Genomic DNA, 19937 nt, shown 5'->3' on the forward strand with positions numbered 1-19937 from the left:
TTTTTCCATCCGCTCCAGAGGGATTGTATTAGATGCTCCAGGACATCTGTAGTTCCGGCACGGCAATTACATCCTCTCGCCGGTCATTAGGATGCTCTGGGATAGGTAAGGATCCTCCGGACATCGGGCCATCGCCTTCTTAGAACATCTTGAACGCCATGTCTTGCGCAAATGCAACATAAATAAATACAGATGAAGTCAATTGCGTCATTATACGGATTACTTAGCCTTCTAACATGGTAACATCAATATCAAGTCTGTCGTTTTAACTTTAATTCTAATAACGCTTGTAGACTTTGTTTCAGATATTTGTTATATAATTGCTAATTTTATATGCTAATTTAGTTAATTCCCGTATCCTAAAGATTTCCTTCTTGTTAATTATATCAATGGTTATCCCTTGCCGATTTGAAGATGCAATACAAGCCTTTCTTGCAATCTTTCTTCTTGACTTGCCGCTTTATTTACGGTTTCGTATTTCTGCATTCTTCAATTAATAAATATGTCGTCAATTCTCTTTCTTAAATCTCTTGAGTTTCTTTGTAAGTCTTAACTTGCTGCTCACAATATGTATCTCTAGCTAAATGCGATCATTGCTCGGGTTTGCTCTTTCAATTTGCAGTTTTTCAATAACAGTTTTTTAACGATTCTAAACTTTTACTTGTCTTAGGCACTTGATCTTGATCTTTTCTGCCTCGGTCACGCCAGATATTGTATTTCATTGACATAGATGACTGAGTTTATGCATCGTATTTACCTATAATTTGGCACTTGCGTCCATTTTAGTTCCAATAGACTATCAATTACGGACAGTGAAATGGTACAATATATATATAGATGATATTGTATGATAACATTGTTATGAATTTGATTGTCAACATTTTTGAAAATATAAACAGTGGCGTTGAACTTAAGCTCTAATTCCAAAGACAGTATCCTAGTCTGATCATAAAGAACTTTAGTTGCTGTTAAATATGGTGCTCCTAACAAATTTCTAATGTATTTTCATTAGTTAATCCAGCTCATTTGTTCTAGTTGATCTACATTTTCATTACGTCCTGTAGGGTTATTTCGTTCAAATTAAGAGGTGCAACAAATACAAAACCCTTTGAGTACCATAGTGTCGTACGGCCGAACTTAGAAATCGATTTTTCTTGAAGGCAGCTACATTAAGTTCGTCTCATCTAGAACACAGCAATTACACACTAATAACCTCTGGTTTAATGGACCTAGGTTTCATTATCACGACTTACAAATAAAATAAGTTACTATGAAAAGCATGATCTTAAAAACTCAATGGATATTTGTAACAACTAACTCGTGCAGTACGCCTGCTTTACGAGTCTCTTTTGTGCACAGCAATAAAGATAGTAAAGTACTTCATCGGAGTAGCCCTACGGTATATAAAGCAGAGGTTTCAGTCAAACATCATCAGTTCCACCATGAAGTCCTTACTACTTCTGATACTTCCAGTTGTACTGGGTAGGTATGAAATGAGATAAGCGAATTCAAATTTCAGTAGATTTGAAGTGTATCTTACGATTTTCTCTTATTTGCAAATTTATCCTATAGAGACGACTAAAAATGCACGATTCTTTTTTAGGAGATTGAATAATATTTAGATCAAGAGATAGAGAAGTTACTACGAAGTGTCGTATGCTGGTGTCCACATCGTAAGAGTAGTAAAATATTAAGGTAGGCAGTAGAGAACTGATAACGATAGAAGACATCCAGACACACAATTTCAGAAAGGAACTACCTTCATTGTGTTTGATTAGGACATGCAGACCTAACTCAGCTCAGATCATGGTAACAGGAAAGAGGATGGAAAATATAAGTATACATAATAATTGAACATTTATCTGCACTTAGGGCTGGTACCCAAATGGCGCATTCCCAATTAGTTATTCTCATAGACATTTCTGAGATGATTTCAAGGAATTTGGAAATGTATCGAATATTCCCATTCGTAAATAACTCCAATCCATAAGTCATCTTCATTTAAATGAATATTTGCCGGAATTTATCCCCCAGAACTCCAAATTTATCTTCGTATTTTAATTTTTCCTAGTATTTAAAGCCCCACTACAGTTTCTTCTGCTAATGATATTCCATACCATTACTCCCCTGACAGTTCTGAACATACCACTTAGTCAAGCATCTCGTCCCCTTACCTTCAAGTCTTCCAAACCCAAAGTTTAAAGCTTTTTCTTAACACTACTCTTTTGAAACCGAATTTCAACCTATTAGGTCCTCTTACGTACAGGAAGCGTAATCAGACACCCTTAAACATCATCAAAACAAACTAGAAAGAAACTTACCTGAACTGATGGAAAATGATAAAAGTACCTGGTATCAAATTGCCAACTATTTAAAAGAAGAACAACATATCTTTTGAAAAGGAAATAAAAGGATTTATTGAGTAAATAAAATTATTAGAAAAAATAACAGGGAAGGCGTCAACGGTCGTGAAAATTCAATATTCATTGACTTGGCCCTCAACGGGCGACTTAAACGCACTCTACAATGTGCTAGCAGTAGTGCCAGACCTATAGCTTAGATCCTTTCCAACAGAACAAAAATGGCCTAGGCCACCATAGCTCAATTGGTAGAGCAACCGACGCGAAATCGGGAGGTTGTAGGTTCGGATCCCACTGGTGTCCGGTTGGCCATTTTCATTCTGTACTTAACATCCCTTCTACACGTACTAAATGTACGTAACACGACCTAATAGGTTGAAAGTCGGTTTCAATTACAATACGGTCGTGAAAAATCAATATTCATTGACTTGACCCTCAACGGGCGACTTAAACGCACTCTACAGTGTGCTAGCAGTAGTGCCAGATCTGTAGCTAAGATCCTTTCCAACAGAACAAAGATGGCCTAATCCACCATAGCTCAATTGGTAGAGCAACCGACGCGAAATCGGGAGTTTGTGGGTTCGGATCCCACTGGTATTCGGTTGGCCATTTTAGTTCTGTACTTAACATCCCTTCTACTCGTAATAAATGTACGTAACACGACCTAATAGGTTGAAAGTCGGTTTCAATTACAATACGGTCGTGAAAATTCAATATTCACTACTCTTTTGTCTGAAATCAGCCAGAACAAATCGTGCTATTTTTTTTATTCCTTTTTGTTTTTGTATCAGTTAATATTGGTGTAAGTCCCATACACTGGAACCATGGTGCAATTGGAATATTTTCAGAGACGTATACGCCATCTCTTTTACATCCTTACTACGATCACTATACACCGTCATAACCTTATGAAGAGACCTGTAACCCTTATTTACAACCGTGTTAATGTCATTATTCGAATGAAGATAATTCTTTATATTAACACCTATATTCTTAGAGTGTTCCCCATGAGGTACTTTCATCCCATCAACACAATAATTAAAACCGGGAGGATTTTTCCTATTTTTGAAACTTTCAACCTGACTTTTCATACCGTTCACAATCATTCCATTCATGCTGAGCAACTCACAACATTATGGAGGTCTCTTTGCAGTCGCTCACAATTCTGTAACTTTTTCACAATTCTATACAGTATAAGATCATCTGAAATCATCATCTGTGATTCCAGTTCTTTCCTCATATCATTTTTGTATATGAGAAAATATAAAGGTCCAATAATATTACCCTGCGGAATCTCCTCTTAATGATTACAGTACCAGATAATGCTTTACCTACTCTAATTATCTTGAGTTTTATTTTCTAGAAATATAGCCACCAATTTAACTACATTTTTGCCTAGTCCAATAACTCTCCTTTACGTCAGCAGTATCCCTTAATCTGTCCTTTCAAAAGACTTGGATAATAGAGATACAGTCAATTTGAACTCCTGAATATGAAATTTCTGCTGGTTTTCTACACGTTGAGCCTCACTGGAATAACATTTTCGAAAACCATAGTGCCATCTATCAAACCAGTTAGTAATATCGTACATGTGTATAATGTAATCAGAAAGAATGCATTCTCGTGACTTACAAGCTACGCATATAACGCTGAATGGCCTGCAACTATCCGCTTTATGTTCTTCACCCTTACCTTTGTGCAGTGGAGGTACTATGGCAACTCTCCATTCACTTGGGATAGCCCCTTCCTCCAAAGAGTATGGCACTACATCCCAACCCATTGCCTCTAATACCTGTATATCCCCTGAAATCTTTTGAATCCCAGTTGCTTTTCTAGCTTTCAAATTTGTATCGTTTTTGTAAATGTTCTTATTATGATAGGTAAATTTCAGTACTTCGCAAGTGTTAGAGACCTGTTGAACCTGGACATTATCCTTACAACCAAAATCATAACATATTGCTGACTGAATACAGAAGGTCGTTCAGGATATCTGGGGACGATGTTTGAAGGGTAATTAGCTTATGAAAAGCCGTGTTTCCAACAACGATCGTGCTCAGTTGGAACGCCAGCATTTCCAGCTATAGCCCAACAACATAATTTCCATTGCAGAAGACTTTTCGCAGAGCTAGCATATCTATATTATCCCACTCCTCCTGGCAGGCTTTCCAAATGCCACTGACAGTGCGTGGACGTCTATTTCATAAGGCCATTTTTTAGAAGTCCAAATGCAGAGAAGTCCATAGGTGACCCATCTAGTGCCTTCACTGGAATGTCACTAAAAGGAATTGCATGGATTCCAGTTTCCATCTCCATTCTGTCTAATAATAGATGAGTTTAACGAGAGGTGTGGCTGGATGCTTTATGTTGATGGACACATACCTGATTTTTCGACTTCCCGTACAGTTCTGGGATGTCTGTGTTGTAAGTTGGTGTTAAAACTTCACATTATTAGCGACACGGCGAATGGTTAAGTTGACATTGTAGCAGTATCCAGCGATGATCATGGAACCCATGGAAAACTTTCCTGGTATTCTTTATACAATCTTTGGTATTTTTTCTCTAGGGCTGTAGTAAATCGAGCGGGGTTTGTTACAGTCACTAAGGTACACATATGCTACGTCTACTGTCACCACAATGTTCCATCTGTCTCCTGTCAGATAGCCGACATACAGTTTTCTTGCATTAGTGTGACGTTCCGAAAGGTGACGAACTTGAGAACTCGGTCCTTATGACGCTTTTCTAATTGCAGGTTCTTGTTGATTATGGTGTTAACTGTTGAAACAGACATCGCCAACTTACATGCGATAGGTCTTCACTTTCCTCACTACTTCTGGTATACGGCTGGTGTCTCGTGGTGGATTTTTATGTTATGCCCCTCTGGATTTAAGGCCAACGGGCCTTTGCCTTTCTCATTCAATAAAGCACTGATGCTTTTCTTTCATATCAAGAAATCACGCTTGTTGCATATTCCTTGGATTACAGAATAGCTGTATTTAGAATAGGAAATGGCTGTTATGTAGCCCTACCAGTAATTGTCAATCCACTTCGGCAATGTTGCAGCTAATATTACGGAACTCTACACACATGTTCTCAATACTGAAGCGAATCATCAATCCCCGTTTTGACGTGCTCAAGTTGATAACACCGCCGGCAGTGGCCTTCTGTAGTTCTGCTTTATCTAAGTCCTCACATACATACTCTCATTCTTTGTCATTGATTCATGTAATGTCTCTCCTATAACCTGTTTCTGCCTTAACGCACCTGTACATTCAATTCCATTTTTCCTAAAATTCAAATGACTGACAGTTATGTCTTCCATCATGTTATCTTTAGCTGACTATTTTCGTAGATCCTAAATCGCAGTAAGTTACTTCAGTCTCTCCTTATTTCTGCAATAATTATTTACTTTTCATAACCTGCACCTCCTTCTTTATCCCTCCATTTCACTGGCATAGCCAAGGGGGGGGGGCAGGGAGCCGCTCCCCCCCAAAATGTTTCCTGAAACTAGAGCGAGGATCAGCCGTTGTTTTACGTATGGTGTGAACAACTTAAAAACTTACGCCGAAACGTTAAATTAACCTGGCAATGTTCAGACCCTTACCTTTCTTTAGTACTTTTGAGCTATAACCACATCATTTCTGGTGGTGTATTTCGCCATACTTGTACTGCTTGGATGAAAGGAAACCACTTAGGGTTGTGATGCGCGGGGATATTTCCCTATAGAGGCCTCAGTATTGGGAATACAACCGTGTGTTGACAAATGTCAAGGGATGAGGCAAAGGGCAATTAGCAAGGGATTACTCAGTACGGGGCCGGAACGTGACCACCGAGATAACGGGGGCCACGGTCAGATACAGTTGAAAGCTTACAACATCGTATCAGATTTCGCACATCGGTTCCAGAAAACAACAATGTGCTAGGGGTTCTGGGGTATTACCGTGGTTGAGAGATGTCTGTGTTTAGGTAGCAGCGTTGGGAAGACTGTTGCAGGATTGTGATCTGCAGCTTAGTTCCTCATTTCGTGCCATGCAAGTAACTTTTTTGAAGATGAACCATTTTGTCATAAAGGAGCCAAAGGAGCATCCGCGGTAAGTTATGAAAAAGGTTTTTATTCTAAGATAAGACAAGGCAGGTCGCGATGCGTGCCTAATTTCTATAGGTAGATCTATATATTTTTAAATGCCCGGGGACTGATTCAAACCTCAAATGGCACCATCAAAATTGTGGGTAATTTTTATTGTAATTAGCGGGCGTGATAACTCAGTTCCAATGGTTCTATCTTCTTATTAATCGCAGTCGATGCATGAAACATATTTTTAAAAATGGGAGTCATATTCTATTGATTCGAATTCTACTTAAAACACTTTATCCCGTCCCTTACCTTTCCTTAGTACTTTTGAGCTATAACCACATCATTCATGGTGGTGTATTTTGAGTATACAACCATTCTTTGGGCTTAACTTGTAAGTTAAATGGTGAGCGGATGCAGTGATATACGCACAAAATAATTTCAGTGGGTGGGGTATTAGTCCAGGTCAGTGGCCTGAATATAACTTTCTCTTGGAAGGGGTTGTGAAAAGATTTTTTATTTTGAATTTGCTTAGGTCTTATGGTGACGATGAGAAAGGAAAGGGCTAGGAGTGGGAAGGATGCGGCCGTGACGTTATTTAAGGTACAGCCCCAGCATTTGCCTGGTGTGAAAATGGGAAACAACGGAAAACCATCTTTAGGGCTGCCGACAGTGGAGTTCGAATCCACTATCTCCCGGATGTCAGCTCACAGCTGTGCACGTCTAATCGCACGGCCAACTTGCTCGGTGGATATGAAAAGAAAGCCGGTCCTACCGAGTGCAATGCCAGATTTTCAGTAGGTATTGATGGTTTTGATTGTAACCATGTATTTATATTCAACAATCGAAATCGTACCTTCTCTACTCTGAATATAAACCGGCTTCATTATTGAAACTGTTCGTGAAATTGATAATATCGTTCTTCGTTTGTGTGGAAGTAGAATCATTTAATTTGTCTTCTTAAAAAAGGAAGCACTTTGGTACTACGCCCCGTGACGGTGACTGCCTTCCAGGTCGTAGATATTTCGATTACGGGAGACTCGAGGCCAACTATATTGCACCCACAAACAACGCTGTATCTTCTCTCTGTCAGTACTGTCAGTGCCGACAATCGAATGCGGGGTGTCGTAATTCAAATTCTAAAATAAGGAGACCTAAAAGTAAACAGTCGGCCCCGCGATGTAGGGGTAACGTGCCTGCCTCTTAACGGAGGCTCCGGGTTCGATTCCCGCCCAGGTCAGGGATTTTTACGTGGATCTGAGGGCTGGTCCGAGGTACACTCAGCCCGCGTGTTTATAATTGAGGAGCTCTCTGACGGTGAGATTGCGGCCTCGGTCTAGAAAGACAAGAATAACTGCGGAGGGACTCGTCATGCTGACCACACGACACCTCTTAATCTGCAGGCCTTCTTCCGTCCGGTCTCGTGCATTTAAGACAGTTGGAAAAAGTGTGCCTTAATAAATGCTCCCCATAAAACCTTTGTAAGAATACTAACTGCATCTATTTATAACAATAATCACAAACGCCTCCTTTTCATGTGGCTCAGTTGGTTGAGTCGCTGTCCTTCTGAGTCCGAGTTCGCAGGTTCAAATCCCGGCTTGAGTCGGTGGCCCTTAAAACGGTATTGAATTGGCAACGGCTCCATGTCGTTGATTTCTGGCACGTTAATAACAATTATGCATACGAATATTAGCGACACAAACCTATAACATTATACTACTATATTCTGTACCCCAGGCTTGCGAGGGGAACTAATAGGACAAGGTAAACCCTAACTAGCATATGTTGTGATGTATATTTTTCTTTACCATTATCTTTGCCGCATTATTTGTATAAAATGTCACTTCTTTATAGCTCTCATCACATGACCATTATAATAATAAAATGACCGTATTTATTCTAAACCAGAATATCGTATCTTTACTCAAACTATATATTCTTGCATTAATTTCACTTGTACTGTACTTGGAACATATGAAATGCTATAGTTATGTTGGGATGGGAAAAGCATAGTTTGGCTTGGGGAAGGGATGTCGACCATGCAGTCCAGACACCCCAGGAGTTTTAACGAATACGCTTTTATTAAGGATTTTATTTATAGTTTATATTATTTTTAGCTTCCGGGATGTGCATGAATCCTCCGCTCTTACTTGGATCCGAGAAAACTCATTTCCTTTTTAGGTATTCTATACCACCTGAACTCTGGAAGTCTGAACTCCTATCAAAATAAAATTTTGGATGAAGAACTACCTTTATGCCCCTCCCCTCCCGCAAACTCAAATTCTTGCTACGCTACTGCTCCATTTCTCTGTTATAATAGAGTATGTCTTTACCATTTCTTACCATCATTAATTACATATACCTAGTTTTACACTTCTCAACTAATGCCTTCAACCCAACCCATAACTGATTAAAAATTCATTTACCATGTTTTACTGATCAAAATTACTTATTTTAAACTCCTACATGCTTCTCTTATCAAAACTTGGTAATGTTACCTACATCATCTCTCACTTCAATTTACATAGCCGAGCCGTTCATCTCAACACCATGTTTAGAATATTCTACTCGCTGGCAAGTTGCATGTCTTTCTGAATTAACTGTCCTTCCCGACTATACTTATTCGCCAATTTTTCGTCACGCTTTCTGTCATTTTCATTACCTTCCCAGTTAACATTTGGTAAACTGACATTGCCCGCTGCAGCCACGTTATATTCTGTTTCGTTCCCCACATAGCTAATAATATTATCAAGTAATTACACATCAGCATCAGCGTTATCCCTTCTAGGTCTATACACCGCAAAAACTTCAAGTTGGGTATTATCTTTAGAGATGAGGATTACATCTATAATTCCATATTTCTCACCCTTAAAGTTTTTAGCATCTAACAAATTTTCTTTCAGCAATATGAACACTCTCCCTGTTACCATTCCTACCCGTCTCTACGTTAAACACTCCAGTTAAGTGAGAAAATATCCTCATCTATAATATCACTTCTCACCCAGCATAACTGCAATATCTTGAAAATATATACTAAATTACTTCTTTCTTTACAATGCTTGTACAGTCTAACACTAACAATTTTGTGTTTTATTTGAATGTAAGGTCTCCTTACTCCTATCACCGCTCACCATTACACCTTGATTCCCTGATTGTACCTCCCTATTACTGTGCTAAAGAAACACCCAACTCAGACGTACATCTGGAGTTCAAGAGAGGACCACAAGAACGCAGATTCTTATCACCCCACTCATTAGTAAAAGATCGGAAAGTCTCACACATATTTCCATCACAATTTATTTAAATCCCCGAACAGACTCCAGTCAGTCCCCGTCTTACACATTATGCGCTCCCTTAAACATCTCCCACGCTGTCGTAACACCTTGTGTATGGGAGTGATAAAATATCACCCGTGGTACCACTTGCCTGTCGTCTGGAGCCCAGGGGCTCTGAACTTGGCAGCGTGCTTTTTCGATCACGGTTTCCGTTGCAGTGCTCTGCATTGCTTCAGCTTACTGGTGTCAGGCTCCTCACTTTCATGTTCCCTTTCCTGCCTCCCTTAGTTAACTCTTCTGGCCCCTACGATATTAAACTTGCGAGGCCTTAGGAGTCTTTCATTTTCACGTCCTTCGTGGTCCTTCCCTTTCTCTTCCAGATACCTTCATTCCTCGATGTACCGGACTTCTTCCATTATATTAGTACCTGTTCCTGCTTACCCTACGTTGTTCGTACCAACGTGGAGAATTAGCACCTACATATTACCCCGCCCCACTCCTTCACCTCTACTTTCCTAAGCATCTGTCTTAACCTAATTTCTCAATAAAAGCCTTCCCTCCACATACTTAATAATGGCGTCATGCGGGACCAGAGTCCCAATATCTTCCACCTCATTAGATCTCCTCTTATCCTGATCCCCCTTAACTTCTCTGACGGCTAACAAATCTGCTTCCAATCTCTCCCCACTCGAGACCCTCATCCTATCCTGAACAATAAGTTTCGCTTTTCTACCATTCCATTTCCTTATGCCCCACCCTTTCTCCGTAACATTTTTCGTTCCCAATCTTCCCTCTGCTGTTCTAACTCACGGATACTTCACTTGATCTCACTTTGTGATGAATACTCTTGGCCTCTCATAGTCCTTGCCCTTAAAACATTAGGCCAACTATCTCACACAACTTTTCCACTTCCTCACCCTCCCTCTCACTAACTACCGTATCCCCTTGCTCCCTAGTCCAGTGGAGGGGCTGCCTCCTGTCTGCGCTAGACCGCAGAATTTTTCTGCAGGGCTATCTCTCTTAGCTTTTAAAGATCCCTCTTTACTATAAGGCAGTAGTTTCTTCCTTGTTTAAACCCCAATCTCGGCGTACCACAAGATTCCTTCTCCGCCGTTGTTGCCGTTGAGATCTTCAATAGAGCCGCGTTAGCCATCACTTTTCAAGGTTCCCGCAGGGCCTTCACAGCTACCGTAGCGGTCATGGGGCATATGTAATCCCCGCTGTATATCATCCCTACAGGCAATTCCCTACTTCATGCCATTGCACGACGTGAACGAGGGTTAGCCTTATGGGAGACTTTCTCGTACGACGTCAGAGCTATATTTTAATAAGATGAGCATCAATAACCACCGCCGATGCTAACACCTTTAGCTAGTTTACCAATAAAATACCCTTTATTCTCTTTAACTTCTTTTAATAAAATTTACAATTGCATCATGTTATTTATTTAAAGAATCATTACCATCGTGATAGGTCTAATGAAATACCGTGTCTATTCCTTGCACGAATGTAGAAGCTGCGGAGGTAGAAGTCCGTACAACAATCTGTCTTTATTAATATTCTATTACCAAACCTAATGATATTTAAACATACCCCAACCCAAAATCGAAAGGAATTAAACCTAACGTGTGTAAGCTAGAAGAATCTCTCCAACACGAAGAAACTACTTAATATGAAATTTGAATACGTATCACTGTCCTTGATTACATCTAACAAACACTAAACTCGAACATTTATTCTTCTAAGTGGATCAGGCTCACAAAATTAAACAAATTTCAGTAGTTAACTACGATAATTCTGAACACTTTCAACGTCCAGCGAATGACAAGTAAACCCAACAATCGATGTAACAGACGTATCACTGTTCGTAGCTATTTGTTATCTAATGTGCTATTGAAGTGTATCAAACCTTAGCACATAAACCGCACTTCTCCACGGGGTTCGTATTGACTATTCGACATGTATACATGATATGGGCGTCTTCTAAAGACGCGGAACGAAGTTCTCTGAGAAGCGTAAAGAGTTTCACCTTGTTGTCTTGACAGGACATAAGCCCAAAAGCCTATATCATGTGTACAAGTACGGACCGTGAAAGCATCAGTGTTAACTACCCGACATATTTCTGTTCACAGGCAATGATCCAGACGGCGTCTGCAAAATAAATGAGCGAATACTTGGAGGGGAACCTGCTGAGAAGGGTGAATTTCCAGGAGTGGTAAGTTCTCTAAAACTCCATAAACTCCGCAGTTGTTTCCATAGTAGGAACACGTACCGTATTGGGGAGAATGGTGGGGAGAGAGTGGCAGTACAACTTCGGGAAGGCGTCACGATTTTACGGCATTCGTTTGTTAAATAAAACTCTTCAAAATTTTTTTACTTTAGGATAGGTGTTGTGAGCCGTTAAATACACCAGGCAAACGCTGGAGCTGTACATTAATTACGTCCACGGCCGCTTCCTTCCTAGCCCTATCACATTTTCTTCCTTGCGTTGCCGAAATCATCCAATTTGTTAATCCGACGTTACATCACGAACAAAAAAGAGAAATATAACTAACACTCTAAAGAGCCTATTGTGACCTTTCACGCATCTCTAATTTCTGGGGTCTAGTTGAAAATGCTATTACTCGGCTGGTGTCACACGGAGATGCAAAAGATTCCACTCAAGAGACGTGAAAGTTCGTCGAGCCTGGTCACAATATCGCACCGTTTATTTCCTTAAGATCTGACTGACTGACCATTATGATATTAACCTTATCAATGAGAAATTCGAGACTGATTCATTTCGTGGAAGGATGTTCCGATTAATAATTAACATATTCGGAATAACAACTACAATATTAATTAGAGAAGCAACACAAATGGATGTTAGTAGTAACTGAAAGTCAAATTAAACAAAAACTAACCCAATCCGTAACATTTTGTTAGTTATGCTCTTTACATCATCAAATTCTTATCACGATCAGACATGTTGGTGGCAAAAATAATCTTAAAAATCCAACAAATCACAAAGGTTATCAACATTCACACTGCTGGAGGCTTAATTCAAAATATAAGTCCAGCATTTTCTTCATCTGTCTTCTTGTTAATAAACAAAATTAATAAAATATTGTTCTCTTGGCACTTATGTTCACTGACCTCAAACTATATGTCTCAATATCCCGTTATTATCTTAAAATTATCATTTAGTTCATAAAACATCTAGCTAAGCAAATTGAACGCACCAATAACCTGTTCGTATCGCTATCGCTCATATCAATAAGTGATCAAGAAACATAGGACAACGTTATGATCCTTCCAAACATTAAAAGTTGCCCAATCAAAATGAAATCAACCTCCCATGAACTCCGTCAGCAGCTGAACCTAAATAACAAACCACTGAATATAAAATCATCACTAAAAATAATTATTCAAGATCTCCGATGACTCTGCAGCCTCTGGTATCCTCCGCGAAAGAAACCTGGAAAAATCTACTTTCAACTCTAATAACCAACTTTATAATCTATTAGAAGAATATCAGCTAGCAGGAAGATCAATCTACACACTACTCACAAGTAATGCTTACACATTTCATCTGTGACATGGGTCACCATGGTGTCATTAAATAGCGAAGGACTTATCTCATCCTTTGATATTTGTGTGCAATTACCTATATTGTATCTCAAATTAAGGTATCTTCGACGATCATCATACAAGCATCTTCGATACACCTCGAAAACATTATCGCAAATATCGTACTCATGCCCAAGTAGTTATCACACATTATTACCATTAAATTCATATGCATGACGAAACCAATCTCTGCTTCAAACGGAACATCACCGGGACTTCTGAAATTGCATTATTCCATTAAATGCGTAACCCCAATGAATCATTCTTCATAAAACCACACAACATTAATCATTCATATTATTCGACGATCTTATTACAAAACCTCTATTATCTTATACATATGTCATGCTCAACGAATTCTCATTTAATTTTTAAACATACTCAGGCACATTATTTTACGAATACTATTCATCCTGGTACAACTATTAACTCAATATCAACGCGTGTACTTAGGGAGCTCGGCTATCATATAGTAGTGAGGGTGTTCAGAAATAATACTGTTGTGAGGGTGTTCAGATATCATACAGATGCCCTCAGCTATCGTCGTAGGTACGTACGATGCAGAGATAAAATAGTATACTGTATTAGTTGATATATATATAGCTCAAGCATACATGTGGTAGAAGAAGCAGCACGATATAATAATCATAATAATAACAATAATAATTTACGGCACAATTCGTGCAGTGAGAAGGAATAGGACCAAGAAAAAGTGACAGGAACAAGAAAAATCTCGAACTTAACAAAGTAAATAAGATATGTATTTAACAAATAATAAAATAGTAAACATTTCTCAACAAGTTTAGTAAATCGCAGACAAGAATTTTCTAGACTGACATATATAGAGGAAACTTTGAAAGACAAGGAAAATGTGCCACATTTACAGTATAGATATTTAGAAATACATCAAAGCCGTATGAATAAGTATTGAGGGTACAATGAAGAATAATAAAAGTCGAAATAGAGGAAGCAACCTGAAATAAGATGTGAAAAGAAGGGAAAAGGAAAATGAAGTAGGGATGGAACTGGGAAAGAGATTCTCTTCGTCGGGTGAAGTTACGCTGCAGAATGTGTTATTATAATTATTATATCAAAAGGTAGCATTGGTCCAAGGAAGCAGATATTGTGATTTCAAAATTCCATTGTCCGTAGTACAGTTCGTGTTTGAAAGGTTTTAGTCAAAATAATGTCCTGCATATATATTTTTGATGCCGTAATAAGCTGGCAAAAGTAAAGATCAAGTGGGACAGATGGCCCAATGAAGAATTTAATGTCAAAATAACATTATGATAAAACTTGCTCACCGGATAACCTGAAGAAAATAAAAGTCCAGATGGTAAATGACAATATAGAACGTAGTAGTTGTATGGGTGCTTCCACCACTGCGTAACGAAGCCAGACTCAATTTTTAGAGCGGTGGAGCGAGATTATATAGTGTACAGAAACGTCGAGAAGAATAGAGAAGTTTAAAGCCAGCATATTCCAGAAACGTCATAATCACGTGTCCAATAGAGGTTAGCGCAAGCACACACACAGGCGGAGAAGGCGGTGCGTGGAGAAGAAGATGACTTCAGGATCACGTGATGAACAGAGTAGGCAGACGACATGTGAGCATAGCAGAAGAGTGAGTGAAGCAGTGGTGGCGTGATCGGCGAAAACCAGCATGCGAAGGTAGGAAGTATACGTGCAGTAGCGGAGATCGTAACACGCGATAATATTATCATCACACTCGCGAAGACTACGCCTAATATGAAAAAACGACCGTAGATGACTCTAACTCACATACATATAATCACTTCATGATTCCCTTCAAACAACATATATCTGAGCAATAAATTAAACAGAATCTTACTTACAATGACATTATCTTAACATATGCATCGACCAAAAATCAATTGGAAGGTTATATTCCCCCTCACTCAAAATGAAATTTCGTATGACAGGAGAAATATCATACTTTTGCATAACTTAGTCATGACCTCTTCTTTTAATGAAATCGACTTCTACAATATCGTGCTGGATTGTAAAATAACTCGCTACCAATCATCTGCACAGGTTTCATATTTATTTGCACAGTTACTTCGAAATACAATCTACCATCCTGTTCTTCCGATCTTCTATGAACTATCTACGTTATTCGCTATCTTGTTCGTCCGTTGACACATATTCATGCCATACATCATCATCTTCCTCGGCGTACATCAAGACGTTGATATCCTCCTCACTGACGATAAGAACGTGATATTGTTTCAAGTTGGATGCACTGAAGATGGAAATTACTGAAATCTAAGCTCTGTATTTTGTAGGCGTTGTTATCTAGTACTTCGATGATCTTGAATGGTCCAATGTAAAGATGAGCGAACTTAGAATTAAATCTCGCTGCAGGATTCGACGTGGGCGGTTTCTTTACAAGAACTAAAATTCCAACTTCCAAGGGTTTCCGGAATCTTTTGTGCCTTAGCTTTTTAGGTCGTCTTTCAGCTTGCTTCTTCATGCACGCTTGGGCTTGCTGTATGTTTTATTCGACATCGGATTTCTTCTCAATTGGCCTACCGATGATGTCATTCCATGGAAGTTTCGCATATTCATTCATGTGAACGACACTAGGAATATTACCAAAGGATTCGTGCCACGTAAAGTTCATACAATCAGCACTTGTCGGTAAAAATGAGGTCCACGTCCAATGACGCTCATGACAGAAAATTCGGCAATATTTCGATATTTCCTTCATGACCCTCTCTGCTGCTTTAGACTCTGGATGTCTTATAGAGCTAAATCGATGCTGGATATTCATTTTTCTCAATGCTTCCGAAAATTCAATTGACGTAAACTGCGTCCCATGGTCTGTTAATACACTTCGGTTTACCCATTTTCGGTGCTATTTCTCTCTCCAAAATCCTAATAATTGCCTTGGAATTTGCCTTCCAAATGGGCTGAGGTGACACGAACTTCGACATCACGTCAAGGTCAACCAGTACGAAACGGTTTCCACATCTACCAACAGGTAAACCTCCATACAAGTCCATCGCGTACACCTCTTTTGGGTGACTTGGTATGACTGGTATCGATGACTGATACAACAAAATATAATTGTATTTCATCCTCTGCCATGTATCGCAAGTCTAGTCTTAATGATTCCGATTATGGTTCTTCGGAACCCGGTCCATGTAAATGTTTCTCCAATCGTGGCAACTAACTTGTCCAATCCACCATAACCAATAATTCGGTGAATATACCAGATAAGTCCACATCACAATTTGCAGGGTACCACCACTCTTAATTTCCTTTTATCTTTGTATATGTACTTGTTCAGGATATCATTTGCAGATACATAGTCATCCATCCGATTTCCAAGATCGCTATTCGCTAATCTCCTCTGACAGTGCTCGATGATTGAGCTTAATTATTGATCTTCGAACTGTAGCTCCGGTAACCGTTTTACGTTTTCCAGGCATTCCTCATCTTCTTGAGTAATTTCTATTACGTTAACTTCTCGGATTTCTTCCGTTGGATTCCGACTTAAACTGTCTGCCAACACGTCAGTTTTACCTGGACAGTACTCAATTTGCAGGTTGAATTGTTGTGCATAAAGTGCCCATCGTGATACTCTTTCACTAGATAATGGATACCCATTACCATCTTCCTCCATTGTTGTAATGCGTGGATGATAGGTAACATTTCAAGTTCGGTAGTAATGTACTTTAGATCATGAGTCCTTCCTGCTGACAAACGCTAAATAGGTTCTATCATTCTCTCCGTGTCCGCTCTCTTGATATAAAACAGCTCCAACTCCAACTGATGAAGCATCAGACTGAATGATGAATTTGAGATCGAAATTTGGATATCAAAGTTTAATGTTGTCAGCTAGCAACTTCTTTGCATTGATGAAAGCTTGGTCGTGACATTCGTTCCAACGCCATCTTTTATTAGTCTTTAATAGGTCTTGCAGACGAGCTACTAGCCCTGTATATTTTGGACAATGATTAGCAAAGAACTGAGTCATCCCCAGGAACTGTCGAACGTGCTTAATCCTTCTGGGCTTTGTAAAATTACATATAGCCGGGATTTTAATGGGGTGAGGTCTTATGCCAGTACCGTCAATTACGTGTCCGACGAATAAGATCTCCGGTTGGCAGAATTTTGATTTAGCTCGATTAATTTTCAAACCAGCATCATCTAGATTGCCTAACGACTGTTCTAGCTTAATCGCATGTTCCTTAAAAGTAGCTGTTGCTAGTACTATGTCATCAAAATAAATTGTGATAAATTCCTTAAATTCGGGTCTCAAGTTCCTATCTAGGGCTCGAATAAGTGCAGCACCTGAGTCGCAAATTCCAAACGGGAGCCTTCCAAAAACATGTGTTTGATTATCTAACATGAAACCAGTCAACAGTTTGGATCTCCTTTCTAAAATTATGTGATAATACGATACTAATGCTCGCACCGGTATCCAATAACAATAGTACTCGAGTGCCGAGTATTGTTACGGAGATGACGCGTAGTCCTCTTTACAATTTTATTGCACCAGGTTGGCAGTCTTCATATAACAACTCATCAGGTTCAAATTCCCAGGACAATCCCTGCTACAATCCATTCGTGCTGCTCATGCTCAAAATTTAGTCTGTTCTAGCTTAATCGTATGTTCCGTAAAAGTAGCTGTTGCTAGTACTATGTCATCAACATAAATTGTGATAAATTCCTTAAATTCGGGTCTCAAGTTCCTATCTAGGGCTCGAATAAGTGCAGCACCTGAGTCGCAAATTCCAAACGGGAGCCTTCCAAAAACATGTGTTTGATTATCTAACATGAAACCAGTCAATAGTTTGGATTACCTTTATAAAATTATGTGATAATACGATACTAATGCTCGCACCGGTATCCAATAACGATAGTACTCGAGTGCCGAGTATTGTTACCGAGATGACGCGTAGTCCTCTTTACAATTTTATTGCACCAGGTTGACAGTCTTCATATAACAACTCATCAGGTTCAAATTCCAGGACAATCCCTGCTACAATCCATTCGTGCTGCTCATGCTCAAAATTTAGTCTGTTAAATGCATCCTCTAGTCTTAATTCCAAAACGAATTTTTTCACCCCGTCGTTGTCTTGACCGTTATTAGTGAACGGCGTAGCTCCAGAATTCAGTACCTTATCTGTATGTTCATTCCTTTGTTGTTGCTGATACAGAAGGCTTGTAGCTCCCACACAATCGGCATTAATGTTCTGCTTCTGCGTGTCTCTTTCCCATTGCTTTCCTTCCTGCTGCTTCCTTAATTCATCAAGATAACTTTTCTTCTCTTTATTCATCTCCTCCTCTTGTCGAATATCCGAGCGTCTTGTGTCTTCTTGATATCTATTCTCATGATATGGCCACTTATCCCTATATCGATTCCATCTCGCACTTCTGTAATACCCGGGATGCTTTCGATCCTCGTCAAGAAATAATACCAATCTTTGGTGTGGTCTATCACCTTTTACGTTCTGGTCTCTTCCTCCTCGATGATCTTTAGTTATTGTTGGTCTTTCTGCTTGAATATATTGATCATACCTACCATTCTCTTTCTCCTCCTTCATTTCCGATGTCACAACGGTCACCGTTGGATCGGCGTGTCTCACAATTCGAATATTGACATGTGTTGTCATACAATATATTTGCCTAAGTATTGATTCTGCCTGAACTGCAGGTTGGACGTTCGCTGCAGTGAGCAATCGCTGTATGTCTGCGGGAAATTGTATAAAAAATTGCTCGAACCATTTCCATTTCTGTGGCTGGTGAATTGAATTCTTTTAACCGGTGGAATTGCATTGTAAAATAATCAGCGAATCTACTCGGTCCTGTCAGGGAATATTTCTTAGAATACAACTCAAGTCTAATCCCTTGCTGAATCTCAACTCTCCAAAATTTCTCTAGGAAAGCTTGTTTGCAGCTCAAAAATATATCTGAAAGCTTTGTACCAAATTAATAGTGCTCCCTCTAAATGTCTTTCAATTGTCTTCAATTGACGTCCTGGAGATATCTTCACCTCTCGGAAATATTCCTCTATTTCCCTAAGAAATTCGGGAGGAGTCATGCTGGATCCTATGTTTCCATTAAACTTCTTCGGCCTGTCTTCATGTGTCCATATTATGTTGATAATCTGTGTCTCATTTTCCCGTGTGATCACCCCATTATCATTTACATCGATGCTAAATTGTGGCAACTCAAATTGGCTACTTATTTTAGTTTTTCTTCCGTCCTCAGTTGATGTTTGGCGGTCGACCAAGCAAGATATAAAATTTTTACTTGTTTCATTCTCAGTTCTCAAATTCTGCACATCTTTTGGAATAGCATTTAAATCATCCTTCAGCCCTTTTATTTAATGAAACATTAAGCCCTTATTTTCATCCGACTCTTCAGTTACTAGATTAAATCTGTCGTTAATCTGTTCTCCAGCTTGCATTATCTCCTTCTGTATGTTTTGGTTGGTACGATTCACTTCATCCGTCATTCTCTTGAATTTCTCCTCCCAACTAGCGTTTGATTCATCTTTCCTTACATTACGTCAACCTCTTCTTTGAGTTCCTTAACGTCCTGATCAACTTGAACTTGTAATTCATGAATGTTCACTTTAAATTCGGCCTA

At 39.3% G+C, this 19937-nt stretch overlaps 1 protein-coding gene across 2 annotated transcripts in view; it reads left to right on the forward strand.

Annotated features, from left to right (window-relative positions):
- Positions 1-1408: 1408 nt before the first annotated feature.
- Positions 1409-19937, forward strand: part of LOC137496976 (cationic trypsin-3-like) — a 52661-nt gene continuing 34132 nt past the window's right edge. For both annotated transcript variants that reach the window (XM_068225215.1, XM_068225216.1), the window contains exons 1-2: positions 1409-1482; positions 11837-11919. In XM_068225215.1, the coding sequence (XP_068081316.1) occupies positions 1443-1482; positions 11837-11919 (123 nt within the window). In that variant the 5' untranslated portion in view covers positions 1409-1442. The remainder of the gene's footprint in view (positions 1483-11836; positions 11920-19937) is intronic.

This window comes from Anabrus simplex, chromosome 1 (genome assembly GCF_040414725.1).
Source record: "Anabrus simplex isolate iqAnaSimp1 chromosome 1, ASM4041472v1, whole genome shotgun sequence".
In the NCBI taxonomy this organism is placed as follows: Eukaryota; Metazoa; Arthropoda; class Insecta; order Orthoptera; family Tettigoniidae; genus Anabrus; species Anabrus simplex.